Source organism: Mastigoproctus giganteus, unplaced genomic scaffold, assembly GCF_048544385.1.
Source record: "Mastigoproctus giganteus isolate SK-2022 unplaced genomic scaffold, ASM4854438v1 scaffold_16, whole genome shotgun sequence".
In the NCBI taxonomy this organism is placed as follows: Eukaryota; Metazoa; Arthropoda; class Arachnida; order Uropygi; family Thelyphonidae; genus Mastigoproctus; species Mastigoproctus giganteus.
This window is the reverse complement of record NW_028328293.1, coordinates 553,770-572,176: the sequence shown is the minus strand read 5'-3', so window position 1 is coordinate 572,176 and position 18,407 is coordinate 553,770. Positions and strand designations below refer to the sequence as shown.

At 37.6% G+C, this 18,407-nt stretch overlaps 1 protein-coding gene across 1 annotated transcript in view; it reads right to left on the bottom strand.

Moving 5' to 3' along the window:
• Spx (Spliceosomal protein on the X) overlaps positions 1-18,407 on the bottom strand; it is a 232,782-nt gene that overhangs the window by 139,250 nt on the left and 75,125 nt on the right. Inside the window, exons 3-4 of the mRNA XM_090389423.1 lie at positions 18,006-18,151; positions 3,936-4,064 (exon numbers count right to left, since the gene is read on the bottom strand). Of these exons, the coding sequence (XP_090245549.1) occupies positions 3,936-4,064; positions 18,006-18,151 (275 nt within the window). The remainder of the gene's footprint in view (positions 1-3,935; positions 4,065-18,005; positions 18,152-18,407) is intronic.

Sequence of the window (18,407 nt, the reverse complement as noted above, 5' to 3'; positions counted from 1 at the left end):
AATAAACATTTTTGCTCATATATAAAATTTACATTTTTCTTTTATACCTTTTATACATTTGTTATACCTTTTGACATAGTGACCTAACCAATTAGGTTACTGAAAGTTTAAAATTTTTTTATACATGACCTGGTCTTGGCGCATTATAGCCTTAGTAGCTAATGCGCCAATAAAATCAAAAACAACCAACTTTCATTTCGCTCAAAGCATTTCACAGTTTCATATTTTTTCGCTATCGACAGTGGCGGACTGGCCATAAGCCTTACCGGGGAAACCCCAGTGGCCGGTGTGATTTTGGCCATAAACACTAGTATGAGGCCACTACAAATTTTCCCGGGTAAGAATTTTTGACCCAGTCCGCCTCTGTTTATCGATATTGCTTTTCTTTTTCTCTCTGAATCTGCAGTGTCTTCACCAGGGCGCTTCCTTTTCACACCTTTTAAGTATTTTATTCATTTTTATGGAATAAAGCACAATTACAAAATGAGGAGGCACGCTTGATACACATAAACAAAGCTGCGCACGTGTAGCAACTGAATAAACAACACCGTAAAGGCCACTATTAACACCTCACATTTTACTAAAGCACATTTCTAGGGGTTACTAACATAAAACAATAAAAACAATTTCCAGTTGCGATTCTGCTAGTGGAATCAGTTATAAACTGGTAGTGAAGTCGATCTAATTGCATTTGCGATTATACCGATAGTTGGAATTGTGTTGGTTTTTATGTTATTATGGTGAAATGTGTTTCCCCTTCACTGATATAAATACATTTTCGGAATCTTCTCTTCATTCCTATCGTGTTGCATTCGGTTGGGGTGATTCTGCGTTCAACTGCCATTTCTTGTAAACACAAAGGCGAATCGTGCATAAGCAAATTCGGTTCGTGTTATATAAGATATCGTTCCCCTATTTATAAATCGTGTATGACCGAATTCGTGTAATGTAAACATGTGTTATACGAGGACTGACTGTATATGTTTAATCTAAGCTGAAATTCACATTTCCCCTCATAAACAACATGTATCCAGCTATTTTGATCAACAGATTTATCCCAATTTTTGGTATTTTGAGGCATTGCAATATCACAATCTGCAATTATATGATCGCTACCTCTGTAACAATCGTACTGCACGTAAAAGGCCGCCGTAGCCTAGTGGTCAGGCACGCGGGTGCATAAGTACATGTGCCTCGCCTTGCCTTGAGTGACCAGGGTTCAAGCCTGTGACTGCTGAATACGGTGCTGTTTCTTGTATTCTGTCTATCTTGTGAACTCCTCTGACCGTTTGGTCGTCCCAGAGTATAAACAGAAAATTTATTTATTTATTTATTATTTAAATGCATTAAAAAACCAGCAGGAGCTAAAAACAACTAAAACTAATAAGCTTACTTGAATAATACTAAATGTTTTCATCTGCACACAACTTGAATGTGAGGTCCACGGTTTTTGAAGCCAGAAAATCCAAGAAATCCTCCAAGCAGCCGTTGGTCACTGTCTGCCGTGGCACCTCCGTAGCCAGGTGGGCAGGAGCAGCAGTGCGTAGCACATGCTTCTTGAGTAGACCGGGGTTCGAGCCCATGACCACTAAATATGGAAGATGCGGAAAGGTCAGGGAATGATCACCACATATCCCCGGAGCAATATGGCCTTAGTTGCTAATGCTACTAAAAAAAACCAAATAACTGTCTGCTATTTACATAAAGCGGCGCTTCATGTTGATGCATCCCTAAAACAGCATATGCAGGCAGAGAAGGGCAATGAGATTAGTGAAAGGAACAAAATGGTGGTCTTACCAAGAAAGATTTCAGTTCTGCAAACTGCAGCATCTAAGACTAGGTGCCGCACCTGTGAGTTGATCTAATTGAAATGCTTAAAGCTTTGAAAGGACTGAGCAAGCTCAATGCCAATAGGATACTTTCTCTTGCTCAGACTATGCACATGAGGGGAGGGTACATAAAATCAAATTGAGGAATTATGGTTGCCTGAGAGAGATGTGTGGAAGTTTGCTGTAAACCAGCAGGTATTTGACTGTTGGAACAAACTTTCGTCTGTTGTTGTGGAGGTGGGTGGGCAGTTTGAATAAATTCAAGGAAAAACTAGACAAATTGTTGAAGGGGAATGGACAGGTAATGGGGAATTTGTTTATTTGTTTTTCTTTTTGTTGATGCTTTATAAGCTTGCTTTCAAATGCAGCAGAGCTGGAGAGAGGAAAAAACACAGATTTGAATTTGAAAAATAAAAAAACTTGTCAAAAAACTAGAAGAAAATTAAACTCATGAAAAAATAAGAGACAACCCACTGTCAGAAACACCTTACTAAATCAGGTTCATTGCAGGTGTGCACCAATACTCCAAAATATAGAAACTGAAAGCATATCCTGAGCATAATTAATTGCACAGAGTCAATTCAACCCCCACAATAATCAGCAACTTGTTATTTGTCTAATCTGTCTGAAACTCACCTAATAGATGTTTTTTGGAAATGTTTCATTTGAATTCTCCACAAAAAGTTCCAAAAATGTCTTTTACTTATCACATAATTAGGAAAACTTCATAATTAAATTAAACTCGATTACATGCATTTGTAGTCTGACATGTTATGTTCAGTTACTGATAGCACACTCTCCTTACTACTGTGCATTTTCTTCTAATCAGTAATGCTCTCTGGCTTTGCAACAATGATACATCGTCTGACAAGTCTAAAGAGAATTTTAATTTTAAAAAACTAATTAATAATATACGTTTTAATAGAGAATATGGATTTTTCACATTTGTGTACAGAAATGATTGAAAATATAGGTGGAATCAAAAAAATTAACAATTTTGAATTATTTTTTACTAATTTTTCGAATTTTAAGTCAGACACAAAACTTATCCGCATTTTTGTTTGCCTGACTCAGGGTTAACATTCTTTGCACTACACATAAGCAGAGATGTTAACAGGGGTTCTTCTAAATATAGAACAACAATGCACAGACATATCTAAAAAATGTAAAATAAAATAAAAGAAATAATAAAAATACAAATGACTAAAATTTAGATGAAAATAAAACTTGCCATAAAACTATAAAAGCCTTATGAATACCATAAATCCATTAGCAAAATAAGAAAAATATTAGTTTATCATTAGTTTCAACATTTAATCATTCATTAAAACATAGAAATATATGATAAATAAAAAAATGTAAATCTTTTTTGAATATACAATTTATCTGGGTTTCCCAAACTTTTTTCAAGTGCGAACCGGTGTTTGCAGATTTTTTTTTTTTTTTCTGCAACCCACCTACAGCTATATATTAATATATTTTCAATAAGAATTCTTCCACATGCCACATTAAAAGTACATGAGTTTCGAATCCACATTTTACTGCTGTCAATTGGAGGAAAATACTCTTGAAAGTTTGATTTCAATTCCAAGAGGTGTTCTTTAATTGCTATAGAAATCTCAGCCGGAATGTCGCTTCGAACATACTCTTTTTGTAATTTAGTTAAACTAGAAAGAAAATTATAATCCCCTTTTCAACTCAAAGTACCCACAGATGAATTTTCTTCGTAGCTGCTTCTACTTTTTCCTGAACTTTAAAAATATTTATATCAATACCTTGTAAATTTAAATTTAAGGCATTTAAAGAAACCAAAAATATTACATAAGTAGGACACCTTAATAAATTATAAAAGCATTAAATTTATTTTTAGTATAACTACATATTTGGTATTTTATTACATTTTCATTTTTTCAGGAAATTTTCTTATAGTTTTATGCAGGTAAAGTTCAAATAAGTCGTTCGCGGAATGGTATTTTATTTATTATTATTATTTTTTTTGATGGACCGGTACCAGGCTGCAGACCACACTTTGGCAAACCCTGCAATATATTCAATTATTTAAATAAATATGTAAATATACAATATATTCATATACAATTTACTTACTTTTGGGGTTTGCAAAATGACACCGAAAGCACTAAAGGTGTCATATAACAATTTTTCATCAACCTCGGGATCAAGATTTCCAATAAATATGTTAGCCCCTACATCTAAATTCTTCTGATGAGCAGAAGCCTAATCAATAAATAAAAAATACACACGTGTTTATGTTTATTATGTGTAATATGATTATTATTTAAATGTATATACAGACACATATATATATACATACTTTAATATAAAGATATGTACATATATAAAAAAGACCACCAAAAACAAGATTAAAATGCAAGGAATGAAGTAATGATACAAATTCATTCTGCAACACACATATCCCCCTCCCCCCATACTTCTCCTTCAACCCATGCACGGTACTAAGTATTATAGGTTTTGATACCTTTCGTGTTTGGGGTTTTAATAACACACACACACACACAATATAAGGTAAGAATCTTCTAGTAAAGCATATTAAAGAATAGTATTCAGAGAAGTAGAGTACTATAAGTAAAAGGAAGTAATAAGAAAAATAAAAACAATTAATGTAATTTGTGATTTTGTTTTCCCTTCTGGTTAATAACAGCACCACAAAACTAAATACATTCATAACTGCAATAGAAAACTTTTATATTTCTCACGATTTTTTTCTCTCTAGTTCTTTATAAGCAATACAAAGATAAAACTTCTTAGATAATAAACTAAAAGTCGTGAGAGAATGATCATGCAATGCAAATCAAAGCTTCAGGTAAAGTATTTTCTGAAATATTTAAAGCACTACTTTTTTTTCTGACAGTACAGCTAGTAAGTACAATCATTATTCTCTAAATTTATTGGCTGAAACTCTACAACACTTTTAAAGATCACTAATATCTTCAATGCACTTTACTAGTGCATTGTAATTTTTAATAATAATAAAATGGGGAAGAGCAAGGATATTAAAAAGTAAAGAATTTGCAATAAAAGAGTAAAGCTTGCAAGGTTATATGCATTTTAAAATTGCATGCATTTCTGTGTTGGTGATACTGGTATTAGCAGTGAACAGACCAACTTCGTGATTTCAAGGCTTGGGTTAACCTCACATTAGAGATGTTGCTAGAGAGAGATGAAAGTTCCCCAGAGACAAAAATTGATTCAAATATTTAAAAACCAGATTATGTAATATGTGAATACCCTATATGATAAAATCTAGGTTAGACTAAATTTTCAGTTATGTTTTTCTTTTCTTTCTTTTTTTTCATTGACAATATTTTCTGCATCATTTTATTTTGTACATTATTATAAGTTAGTATGTTCATAATGGAAATAATAACTCTAAATGGTTATTTCCATTTTAGATAAGCAATACAGTAATACCCCGAAGTTACACGATAGGTGGGTCCGACCCAAATCGCTTAAGTCGAATTCGCGTAAGTCGGGGTACAACTTTGCATATAAATACATATAAATTTTGTTTAATTGGGACCAAGGACTAACAAAAACACTTTTTTTTTTTTTTTTTATGTGAACCCCAAACACGAGAGGTATTAGAACCTATAGTACTTAGTACCGTGCTTCGGTTGGAGGTTGAGAAGACGAAAGACGATATTTGTTGACATTGGACTTGAACTTCTGTAGATTGTAATTTTCAGGAAATACGTATGAAGGAAGGTTGTTCCAGAAAACGGCAGTTGAATGAATAAATGAGGAAGATGAAAAGTTGGTTCTGTGGGTTTGAAGTTGGACAGTAAATGGATGTTGGCTGGTGGCTGCACGTGTCCAGACTGTTTTGAAAGAGAGAGCAGGAATTATAGAAGCCAATTCAGAAGAACAGTGCCTGTAGAAGTATCTGTACAGTGGAAGTATCTGTAAAAGAGGCATGCAACAGAAACAGTGCGTCTATGAGAAAGCGAGTGGAGAGACTCTGTTAGAGATGAGTCATTAATTAACCTAAATGCCCTCTTCTGAATGGAATCAAGAAGCCTGAGAGAGGTTTTGGGGGCACCACACACCTTCTCGATGGTAAGCCCTGTTACGTCACTTAGGTGGCAACGAACGTGCAGAGTGGTTCTCTTCAAGACACCTGGTCAGCATGAAGAGGAAAAGACCAAACCCTCCAGCAATGAGAGCACAACAATACAAATGGCCCTCAGTCCCCAGCAGCTTTCACTCTCCCTCTTACGGCAGCGTGAGGATCAGAGTGGAGGCAGAGGGTGCTAAGAATCTCTGGGTACGACCAGGCTGCCATGCACGGAAATTGAACTTGGCCTGTTATAACGTATGATCACTCATCGATGAAGACATGATATTAGAGCTGGAAAAGGAATTAGAAAATGTGAATTGGAATATCATCGGTTTGGCTGAAACAAGAAGAAGAAATGAATCACTTATAAGTTTATCAAGTGGAAATCTGCTGTACACCAATGGAAACAGTGAAAGGAGTGAAGGTGGAGTTGGGTTTCTGGTCCATAAAGATTTTAAAAACAACATTTTGGAATTCAAAAGTACATCACCAAGGGTGTCAAGACTAATACTCAAGATTTCTAAGAGGTACAAGCTAAAGATTATAATGATTTATGCACCAACATCGAGCCATGATGATGAAGAGGTTGAAGAAATGTACATTGAAATTGAGAGTCTTCTAGATGAGCAGAAAACCCACTACACTATTATTATGGGGGACTTCAATGCTAAGGTTGGAAAAAGGCAAAACAGCGCAGAAAGAGGAACTATAGGAAATTTTGGAATTGGTGAAAGAAATAAAAGAGGTGAAAGACTTGTGGAATTTGCAGAATCTCAAGGAATGTCAGTAACGAACACTTTTTTCAAGAAAAGGGTGAACAGAAAGTGGACATGGAAGAGTCCGAATGGATTAATAACTAATGAAATCGACTTCATCCTCACTAACAGAAGATATATTGTGAATGATGTTACCGTCCTGAATAAGGTAAATGTTGGAAGCGATCACAGAATGGTAAGATTTACACTTGATATAGATGTAGGAAAGGAAAAAACTGACTCGAGTAAATAATACAAAGGTCTTTGAAATAACAGAGGAGGAGAAAAAGCAGTATGTCCTGGAACTTAAGAACAAGGTTGAGCTTCTGCAGACTGCTCAGGACCAAGATATCGACGAGGAATATTACAACTTTCTGAAAGTGATAAAGCCCAAGAAACCTATAGGGAAACAGAAATCCAAAGAAGAAAAAATTAGTCAAGAAACACTTGTCATGATGAACCGAAGACGACAAATGAAGAGCAAGAAAAACACTGACAGGGAGAAAATTGAGTATACTGAGTTATGCAAAGCCACTAGAAAGAGACTCAGAGAGGACATAAGAAGATTTAACACAAGAAAAGTAGAACAAGCATTAAGGGAAAACAAAGGATTTAAATCAGCAGCCATGAGCAGGAACACAGAAAGACAAATGATACTGAAACTGAAGAATAGCGACGGTGTACTTATAAACAGCAGAGAAGGTATAATTCAAATAGCAGAAGACTACTATAGAGAATTATACAAGGAGCGATGGAATGATACCAGCAGTGGGGAAGTTGGATTGCAAAGTAGCAACACATACGACATACCCGATATTCTTCCTGATGAGGTAGAACATGCATTGAAGAAAATGAAGAATCGGAAAGCCCCGGGGGAAGATGAAGTTACTGTAGAGTTGTTAAAATTGGGAGGAAGAGACATAACACAAAAACTGGCAAGGCTCTTCACAAAGTGCATTAGAAAAGGTGTGATGCCTATGCAGTGGAATAATGCAATCATAGTTTTGCTGCATAAGAAAGGAGATAAATCAGAAATTGCAAATTATAGACCAATTAGCTTGTTATCCCATATCTACAAGTTGTTCACAAGGGTCATTACTAACAGATTAGAAAGAATACTTGATGAGAATCAACCGAAAGAGCAAGCTGGTTTTAGGACAGGATTCTCAACTATGGATCACCTTCACGTAATATCACAGCTAATGGAGAAAGCAAATGAATATAAAACACCATTATGCCTGGCATTCGTGGATTATGAAAAGGCATTTGACTCCATACAGCATAAGGCAATGTTTCGGGCACTGGAAAGACAAGGCATAGATACTCCATATATTATGATTTTGAAGAAAATATATGAGAATCCTACCTCCTTTATTAGACAAAGACAGTAGCAAATTTAAATTCGAGAAAGGAGTTTGACAAGGAGACACAATATCTCCAAAGTTGCTTACTGCTGCCCTTGTGGAAGCTTTCAGAAGATTAGACTGGTCACAGAAAGGAGTCAATGTGAATGGAGAGTACCTAACCCATTTACGATTTGCAGATGACATTGTGGTCATAAGCCACGATCCCAAAGAATGTGGTCATAAGCCACGATCCTAAAGAATTAGAGGAAAATCTTAATCAGTTATGCACAGTTAGTAAGGATTTTGGACTAAAGATGAATATGGCTAAAACAAAAGTAATGATGAACAAGTATGCCACGGAAAGGGAAATAATGATTGGAGAAACAGTAATTGAAAAGGTGGAGTCATATACTTATCTGGGACAAGTTATTAGCTGTAATAATGATAAATGGCTGGAAGTCAAGAGAAGAATAAATTTTGGATGGATAGCATTCAGGAAATATAGTCACATACTGAAGAGCAATATCCCAGTTTGTCTGAAACGTAAAATAATGAATCAATGTATACTCCCCCACCATGACTTATGGAAGTGAAACTTGGGCACTCACCAAAAGAATGGAAGAGAAGCTAAGAACTACACAGTGAAGAATGGAACGAATTATATTGGGAATCAGACTGTTAGATAAGAAGAGAAACACATGGATTAGGCAGCAAACTCAAGTAAAGGACATTCTTATCAAAACTAAAGAACTAAAATGGTCTTGGGCAGGACACATAGCTCGAAGACATAATGACAGATGGACTAAGAAAATAACAGAATGGTACCCAAGAGGAGCTAGAAGAAAACCTGGAAGACACAGGCGGAGATGGATAGATGAAATTCATGAGTTTTTGAGTAGTAAATGGATGGCCAGTGCTCAAAACAGAAGGAACTGGAAAGTTGCTGGAGAGGCCTTCATCCTGCAGTGGATTGAAAATGGCTGATGATGATGACCCCAAATGTTGGAACAATATTCCATGGGAGGGCGGAATTTGCGATTTATACAGAGTGTGCAGCTGTTTGGAAGAAAAGTAACGCCGAGAGCGAAAGAGAAAACCAAGTTTTTTAGATGCAGAGGAAGCAATATTTGTAATGTGCTTGTGCCAAGAGAGATTAGAAGTCAGGGTAATCCCAAAAGAGTTATATCCTTTTGCCTAGAAATTTGAGTGTCACTAAAGATAAGCATAGGAGCAGAAGAATCCTTTTTGCGAGATATAAGACAAGACTGAGTTTTAGAAGGGTTGAAATCAACTAAGTTGTCTTTGCCCCACTGGAGAATTACCTGAAGATCGGCATTTAAGGAATTGGTAGCAGATTTGGTAGCAGAATTGGTAGCAGAAATTGAGGCTGATTGAGCAGGACAAGATTTCTCAAAACGGAAAGTTGAATGCAATGTGCTATCATCGGCAAAACTATGGATAGGATTTCCAGTCAATGGAAGAAGGTCATTGATATACAAGAGGAAAAGAGTGGGGGAAAGAACTGAATCTTGGGGGAAACCGGCATTAGTGGAGAAGTTAGAAGACAGAGAGCCATCTACCATCATCCTCAGTGAGCGATCAGAGAGAAAACTGAATAACCAATTACTAAAAACAGTTGGCAAACCATAAGATGGAAGCTTGTTTAGAAGACCTTTATGCCAAACATGATCAAAAGCCTTTGAGATGTCAAGAGCAACTACTTGTGTTTCACCGAACCTTTCCATTGAAGTAGTCCATAAATGGGTAACATAAGCCAGGATATCACCAGTGGATCGACACTGACGGAATCCATACTGGTGATCGTTGATCAGACGGAAGGTTTCTAGGTAGTTTAAGAGTTGGCGGATAATTGATTTCTCCATTACTTTAGAAAGAGTAGAAGTAATTGCAATGGGACGATAACTGGATGGGAGGGATTTGTCACCCTTTTTAGGAACAGGCTGGATATGAGCAAATTTCCAAGCAGAAGGGAAAACACCTTGGAATAAGAAAGTGAAAAAAGGCGGCAAAGAATAGGAGTAAGTTCAGGAGCACAGATTTAGAGAAGTTTGACTTATTTAGAAGACCTTTATGCCAAACACGATCAAAAGCCTTTGAGATGTCAAGAGCAACTACTTGTGTTTCACCAAACCTTTCCATTGAAGTAGCCCATAAATGGGTAACATAAGCCAGGATATCACCAGTGGATCGACACTGATGGAATCCATACTGGTGATTGTTGATCAGACGGAAGGTTTCTAGGTAGTTTAAGAGTTGGCGGTTAATTGATTTCTCCATTACTTTAGAAAGAGTAGAAGTAATTGCAATGGGACGATAATTGGATGGGAGGGATTTGTCACCCTTTTTAGGAACTGGCTGGATATGAGCAAATTTCCAAGCAGAAGGGAAAACACCTTTGGAATAAGAAAGTGAAAAAAGCCGGCAAAGAATAGGAGTAAGTTCAGGAGCACAGATTTTGAGAACAAGTGGAGAAATACCATCAGGACCTGGAGCTTTCTTAGCATCAAGATTCATCAAATCCTTCTGATATCCTTTTGACGGAAGACCACAGGAAGCATTGAATGGACCGTATTGGGAATGGTGGGAGGTGTTTTACCAAGTTCATTAATACATGAGCTGGAAGAAAAGTTGAATGCTAGCAGGTCAGCTTTATCCTTGGCTGAAGTGACAACAGAACCATCTGGTTTGGACAGAGGTGGAAGCAGAGATGGGCAAAAGTTGCGGCCAATAGCTTTGGCAAGAGACCAGAATACTCGGCTACCATTAGGGCAATAAGCAAGTTTTCTACTCTTAGCCTGTTCAAACTCTAGTTTGGACTGATTAATAACTGCTTTACAATTGTTGCGAGCTTTGGTGTAGGCAGAAAATGAAACTGAAGAATCAGAAACAAGCCAATTACGATATGCAACATTCTTCTCTTGAACAGCCTTAGCACATTTATTGGAAAACCAAGGTTTAGATAAAGGACGAGATTTTAAAGTGGAGTGTGGGATAAAGGATTCCATTCCTGCAAGAATAATTTCACTGACACGATCTGAGCAAACGTTGACATCAGGAGTTTTGAAACAGTAATCCGACCAAGGAAAAGAAGAAAAGAAGTCTCGCAGGTCATCCCATTTTGCATTCTTGTAATGCCAAACAACACAAGGTTGGGAATAGCCATGAGATAAAGGTTCCATTGGAGAAGAGACAATCACCAAGTTGTGATCTGAAGTGCCTAAAGGACCTCTCACTTCGACCATGTACTTAGAAGGGTTGTTTGTGAGAAAAAGATCAAGTGTATTGGCTGTATGATTCGGATTGTCCGGTATTCTTGTAAGTAAATGACCAATCTGTGCTAGGTCATTAGTAATTGCAAAAGCCTCAGCATCTCGACCTGCTGGGTCGGTGTGACTAGAAAACGGAAGCCAGCTGGAGTTGTGAACATTAAAATCACCAAAGGAAAATCACCTCACTGTTAGGAAAGTTGGACTGAAGAAAGTCAAGTTGCAACGAGAGGAAGTCAAAGAGCTCCAAGTGATTAGTGGAGTTGGGAGAACGGTAGAGACAACAGATGAATTTGACACAATGAGGTAGAGAGATTTTAAGCCAGAGAAGATCAAAGAGAGGAGATTCCAAATTGCCAAGTCTCTGACAGGGAATATCAGAATGGACATATGCACAAGTACCACCTTTGAGCCGAAAGGAGTCATATAGCGAATAATTTGGGCATCTGAGATGAGCAGTGGTTGAATCAACCGATAACTGAGATTCTGTCAGAAAAAGTACATGTGGTTTGGCAGACGGCAAGTGGAAATGGACATCGTTGAGATTAGAATTGAGACCACGTATATTTGTGAAATGAATTAGGAAGTCCTTGGGACGTTTAGATCTTTTCGCAGATAAGCTTGTTCTATTAGTTTGACAATTCATGGTGTATTCAACAGTAAGAAAAAGTGGGTGGGACATGCTGTTTGAAGTAATGAAATTTTTGGATATGGCGTACATGTGGTAAGAATATACCCAGATCCTTGACATAATGTGGCCTCGACAATGCTCCCCGCATACACACTACTCAGACTCCCTCCAGTCACTATCTGGCAGAGTAGAGGTAGCAAGATTATACACTAGCTGATCTGGAACCCTCCTAGAGAGTTACCAATAGGTTCGGTCCGGTGTACTAACTAGTGGCCGGCCTGCGAAAACCGTTTAAGAGCTGTACCCTCGAAATGTAAGGAATATTGGATCTCGCCACGACGTTCATCATAACCTCAAAAGTCATCAATCATACTGCATGATGGAAGAGATAGGGAAGGGTTGACCGGAACTTAGCTCTAGAGACTAAACATGGGTTTAGTCTCTAGAGCTACACTAGTTTAGAAGAAAATATTTAATAAAATTGCAGTTCTTTATGCATATTAATACAAAATATGTATTAAAAAAATAAATGAGTTATGTAAAAAAGTTATTTCGATGTCGATGGCTTCATAAAATCTAACGAATTCATCTGACGACACAGCGCCTTCTTTTTTCACGTAGAATTTCTTCGTAGCAAGCTAATAATTTTTTTATTCCTTGCTTTGTAGCTATAACGCGTTCTTCGTTGGAGTCTATGTTTTCTAAAATTTTTAAGCCCTTTTCAATTGAGCTGAGCCCTTCTGTCAAGCTTGCAATTGTCATGTGCTTTTCTGGTGGAACTGGGTCTGAGTGTCGGATACTTCAGTGATGTTTTGGTCACACATCGCTATGAGCTCATTCATTGTCAGCTCCTGACTATGTGAATTCAACAGCTCGTTGACATCATCACCATTGACTTCCAAATCTAATTGCCTGGCAAGATTAACAACTTCTTCTATCACATGAGCGACATGATCAGTTTCTGGAATTGTTTTCGTCGTGTTTTTGAAAAAAAATGGACAAAGTTTCTTCCAGACACCATTCAATGTTTTTTTGTGAATTTCATCCAAGATTCTTCAATAATTCTTACGGCATCTAAAACATTGAATTGGGTCCAAAAGTCTTTAACAGATATCTCAGTATTTTGTCTCATAGCTTCATTCAGACGTGCAAACGAACGCCTCGTGTAGTAGGATTTGAATGTTTTGATGACTTCCTGGTCCGTCGGTTGAAGCAAGCTGGTTGTGTTTGGAGGCAAAAACAACTGTCACACGTGGGTCGAAATTAATTAGGGTGGCAGGAGGGTGACCGGGTGCATTGTCAATAAGAAGCATCACTTTAAATGGAATCTGTTTAGACTCGCAATAATGTTCGACTTCGGATATGAAGTGGTGACCAAACCAGTCCTCAAAAACGGAAGCTCTCACCCAAGCTTTGTGATTTGACTTCCAAATCACTGGTAAGCTAATTTTAGATATATTTTTTAAAACTCTTGGGTTTTCGGAGCGATAGATTAAGAGGGGGTTTTAACTTGCAGTCACCAGCTGCATTCCCACCAACCATCACTGTCAATCGGTCTTTGGAAACCTTAAAGCCTGGAAAGTTTTTTCTTCGTGAAAACGATGTAATTTCCGACAAAAGTTGAGCAAGAATTAGAACGTACACATATAAATATGACAGTTGGAATGCAAATTCTTGTGTGCAGCTCATGCGGCAGCAAAGTTGAATTTTGTTCATCTTTCGCTCTTACTCTCCGCCATCGCACCGTATATCGATAGCATATGAAAAACGACCTTGAAGATAGTGGGCGGCAGTGTTGCCAAACGAAAAAATCAAGAACCACATAACACAGAGTTCGCGTAAGTCGGGGTATTACTGTATATAAAATATATGCAATATATAAATATAAAGATATTATGCATCTAAAAAAAATCATTTTGCAATATCATTCCACCCCACAAAACAAATACTGTAATGATGTTATTTTCAAAAATATGCATCAGTAATATAATAATAAAGGTATAAATTTTTTTTTCTCCTTGTTAGCAGTACATTGGAGCAGTGTGACATTGGAGGCAAATTGCTGCTGTGGATAAAGGGATGTCTGAGGGGGAGAAGACAGAGAGTGGTAATCAATGGACACTGCTCGTCGTGGACTAATGTTATTAGTGGAGTCCCTCAGGGCTCAGTGTTGGGTCCATTATTGTTTTCTGTATTCATAAAATGATATTGATGATGGTATATCAAGCTTAATGTTGAAGTTTGCAGACGATACAAAGGTAGGCAGGGTTGTCAAGGACACTACTGACACTATGCTGCTGCAACAGGATCTGGAAAGGTTGAGCAGATGGGCTGAGAGGTGGCAAATGAAGTTTAACATTGACAAATGTAAAGTACTACACATGGGAAACAGCAACCCCAGACAACGTAATCAACTCTGTGGTACTACACTGGACAGTGGTAGAGAATGAAAGGGACCTGGGGGTGGTTGTGCAGGCAGATATGAAGTCTCTGAGCAGTGCAGACGGGCTGCAAGAGTAGCTCATGGTGTATTGTCAATGATATATAGGAATTTTTCTAGCAGGGATAAGGAGGTGATTATTCCCTTGTATAAGGCAATGGTCAGGCCACACCTAGAGTACTGTATACAGGTCTGGAGGCCTCATTTGAAGAAGGATGTAGAGCTGCTGGAACGAGTACAGAGAGGGCAACAAGATTAGTGAATGGAACAAAGGGGGTGCTCTTACAAAGAAAGGCTTAAGTTTTGCAAATTACAGTGTCTGGAGACTAGGCACCAGCGAGGTGATCTGATAGAGGTGTATAAAGCATTGAATGGTTTGAGCATGCTCAATGCTGATGGGATTCTTCCTCTCGCTCAGAATAATCACCTGAGAGGGCATAAATTCAAATTGAGGAAAGACAGATGTAGGATAGATGTGCGGAAATTTGCCTTTAGCCAGCAGGTGGTTGGTTGGTGGAACAGACTTCCATCCCTTGTCGTGGAAGTTGATAGCCTAAATAAGTTTTAAGGCTCAGCTGGACAGGTATTTTGAACGAACAGAGGGGTGAAGTGGAAGTGTTTTTTTTTTTTTTTTTTGGCTGATGCTGCATAAGCTTGCTTTCTTGCATCAAATGCCTCTACTAATGCTATTGCTAATATCGAGATTGATCATGTTGATCCCCTTATGAAGGCATTTCGGATGTTTGCTTCTGCTTTTATCATTACATCTAACGTGGAACGGTTCTTTCGAAACCTTTACTGATTGGTATTTAGTAAGTTGTTATTTTCCAAGAACCATGTTAGCCGCCTGTGAACCATTTTTTCCAGGACTTTGCCTATACATCTGGTCAGTGAAATCGGCTGTAGTTATGCGGAAAGCTGCGATCCTTTCCTGGCTTTGGGAAGGCTAGTATAATTGAGTGATACCAGGAGTTTGGATAAGTATTTTCTAGAAATATTCGATTGTAATATTTTAACAATGTTCTTTTTGTTCTGTTGTTTAGTTTGCTTATCATGACATAGTAGATCCCATGTGGACCAGCAGCACTACTGGATGTTTTATTGAGCGGCCCCTAAAAAATCTGTTAATGCGAATGGCTGGTTGTACGGGTGTGAACCTCGAGTAGAAAAATTGATCTTATGCTGCTCTGAAGATTCTTTAATTTGGTGAAAGATTGGGTTGTAGGTGGATACGCAAGATGTACTGGCAAATGATTCGGCTAAGGCATTTGCAATTTCTGCCAGAGAGGACGACTTCTTTCCTTTTCAGTTCAATATTGAAGCCAGGGACTGCACATATTTGCCATTAAGTGTTTGTATTTTCTTCCAGATGAGTCTGATATCTGTGTCCTTGTTTATACTAGAGGAAAAGCTAATCCATGCATCTTTTTTTTTTTGTTTTCCATCTTATTTGGCAGAACTTGGCTTTCATTCTTTTAAAACCAATTAGTTTACTGGTTGTGGGGAATTTGCGAAACAAATTCCAAGCCCTATTTTTTTCCTTTTTAGCGTATGTACAATCCGGATTCCACCAGTAATTACTGTGTTTGCATTTCCCAGGCAAGGATTTTGGTATTATAGAGTTGGCAGCTTGTAATATTTGATTAGTTATATGTTGTGTGACATAATCTATGGGCTAGAGTTGGATTATTCCATCATCTAACTGAACATTTGAAGAGTATTCATTCCAGGCCCTATTAAATTGCCCTATGAAATTTCCAATTGGAGCAACCTGGCAAAGGGAAGTTTACACGTGTTTGCAGCTTGCAGAGAATTGGTAGATGATCACTATTTTGTGGATTTTCAAGAACAGACCACTCCGTATTGGTACATATGGAGTTCGAGCAGATTGAAAAGTCTATTGCACTCATGGTAGAAAAATGAATATAGGTAAGCTCACCAGTGTTCAAAAGGGTTGACACGGCTCTGATCACATACTCCTCCTATCATGTCTGGGCAGAATTGCAGATACTTTCAAATATAACCCTAACTCATGACTTTTTTCCTACACTGATCTGCACTTGCTAAGTAAATCTGCAGATCGTAAATTAGGCAAACATCTAAAAAATAGATGTTTCATCGACGTTAAATATGTCTTTGGGCTCATAGCCCTCCATAAATTTTTTCAAGACTGTTTCTTTCCAATTGGTAGTCTTTTTTGATTGCAACTCCACTTTCATCAGAAATAACTTTGTGTTATTTTTTAAATTTGTACAGCCAACCAGAACTAGCTTGGAATGTTTTATGCCCCAGAAAAGATGTGTACTCCATAGCCTTTTCTGATGTCGGCACGTTTTGATCTCGAATCAATGTCATCCACTTAAAAACTGCTTCATCTACATCTTCCAAAGGCATAATTTTGCACGCTTTCAACTGGGTCCCAGTTCCTCAAACAGTGAAATTACACTTAATATATAAAATCAATGCAAGAAGTTATAAAAGCATTACTACACCCTTTTGCAGTGTTTTAATATGCAATGAGTGCACAAACTTTTAGTGCACTGTTATTACACAAGCATCTCAAACCTCATAATGATATATAATACATAAGGTATATAAGGTATGTTCGTGTCAGATGGCACCTGGGATTTCTCCCATCTCTATGTGTGTTTGCTGTATTGAGGATAGTACGCTGTCCAGCCAGAGACTTGAAAGTGTGTAGGCCATGTCTGTGCAGTGTGATGTATTGTCCCCATTGTTTGTCTGGCTTATTAGCTGCCAGGCCCTAATGGGGTCCAACCTTGCCCATACCTCGCCATGTGTGTCCAGAATCACAACAAATTGCTCTGGCAGGTCCTGCCACCTAGTTTCCTGGGATTTCAGTGGCTAGGCCTTAAAAAAAAAAAAAAAAAATTCCAGGCATTTGATGTTAATTCTTAATGAGATTGCTGTTAGGAAATCCCTGGGGTTGGGGTCGAATGCTAGAGAGATGTGTTAAAAGGCTTAATAGGTCGGGCAAAATTTTGTTATTAAATTTAGACGTGTGGGCTATATGCCAGAAGAAAGATAATAGTGGGGGGGAGGGTGAAGACTTGGGGGGGGGCAGAAATAGAAGTAAGGGGTTGATAGAGGAGATAACCCCTGCTAGGCAGTGTGGCATATGCATGCCACACCAGAGGGAAGTTTGGATGGCAGGTGGGGGAGACGAAGAAAAGTTACCTCCTCCTGCCATGGATATGGTATACAGGTAGAGTGGGGGAGAGGCTGAAGACTGGTGGGTTGAAAGGCAGAAGTATAGGAACAATAGAGAAGGTAACCCCAGGTGGTCAGTGAGGCAGGCCCATGCCTCACCAGGCAAAGAGATGGGTCAGCAGGGAAGAAAGGAAACAATGATAATGAAAAGTTGTCAAAGTTTCAAGCAGGAGTAGTATTTGTTTTTACATAGGAAAGGTATTTTTTAACCAGAGGTGAAATTTTGCGCCATACAGCTATCGACAATTTAAATAAAATTCATATTACACTCCTTAGGTTTTGATAATTAGGAGAGAGCATAAGAATACTAAAATCTGTAAAAAACAATTTTAAAACACATATATAAAATCAGTTCATATTGTCACATAAGAAGAAATAGACATTTTTTACCTTATTCACTCTAATTGGTTTTCCATAGAGCTTTATCATGTTCATAATTTTAATTGCATAATCAGCATCCTCTTCCCCCATGAATTCAACAAATCCATATCCTTGATGTTGTCCAGTTACTCGATCTTTTGGCATATGGACATTTACTAGAATAGTTATATTGGAAGATAAATTTAACAACAGTATAGAAACTTAAATGCATGTTTACATTTATTCTATAGCATAATGACATTTGAAACACAATGCAACCTCGATATAATGATAGTGTCAGGGTTAGATTTAACACCCATGTTATATGTCGCCAAAAATAAAATTAACCCGGTTTTTTTTTTTTTTTTTTTATAATTTTTTAATATTAAGCACAATAACCGAAAAAATAAATAAATGAAATAACTATTAAAG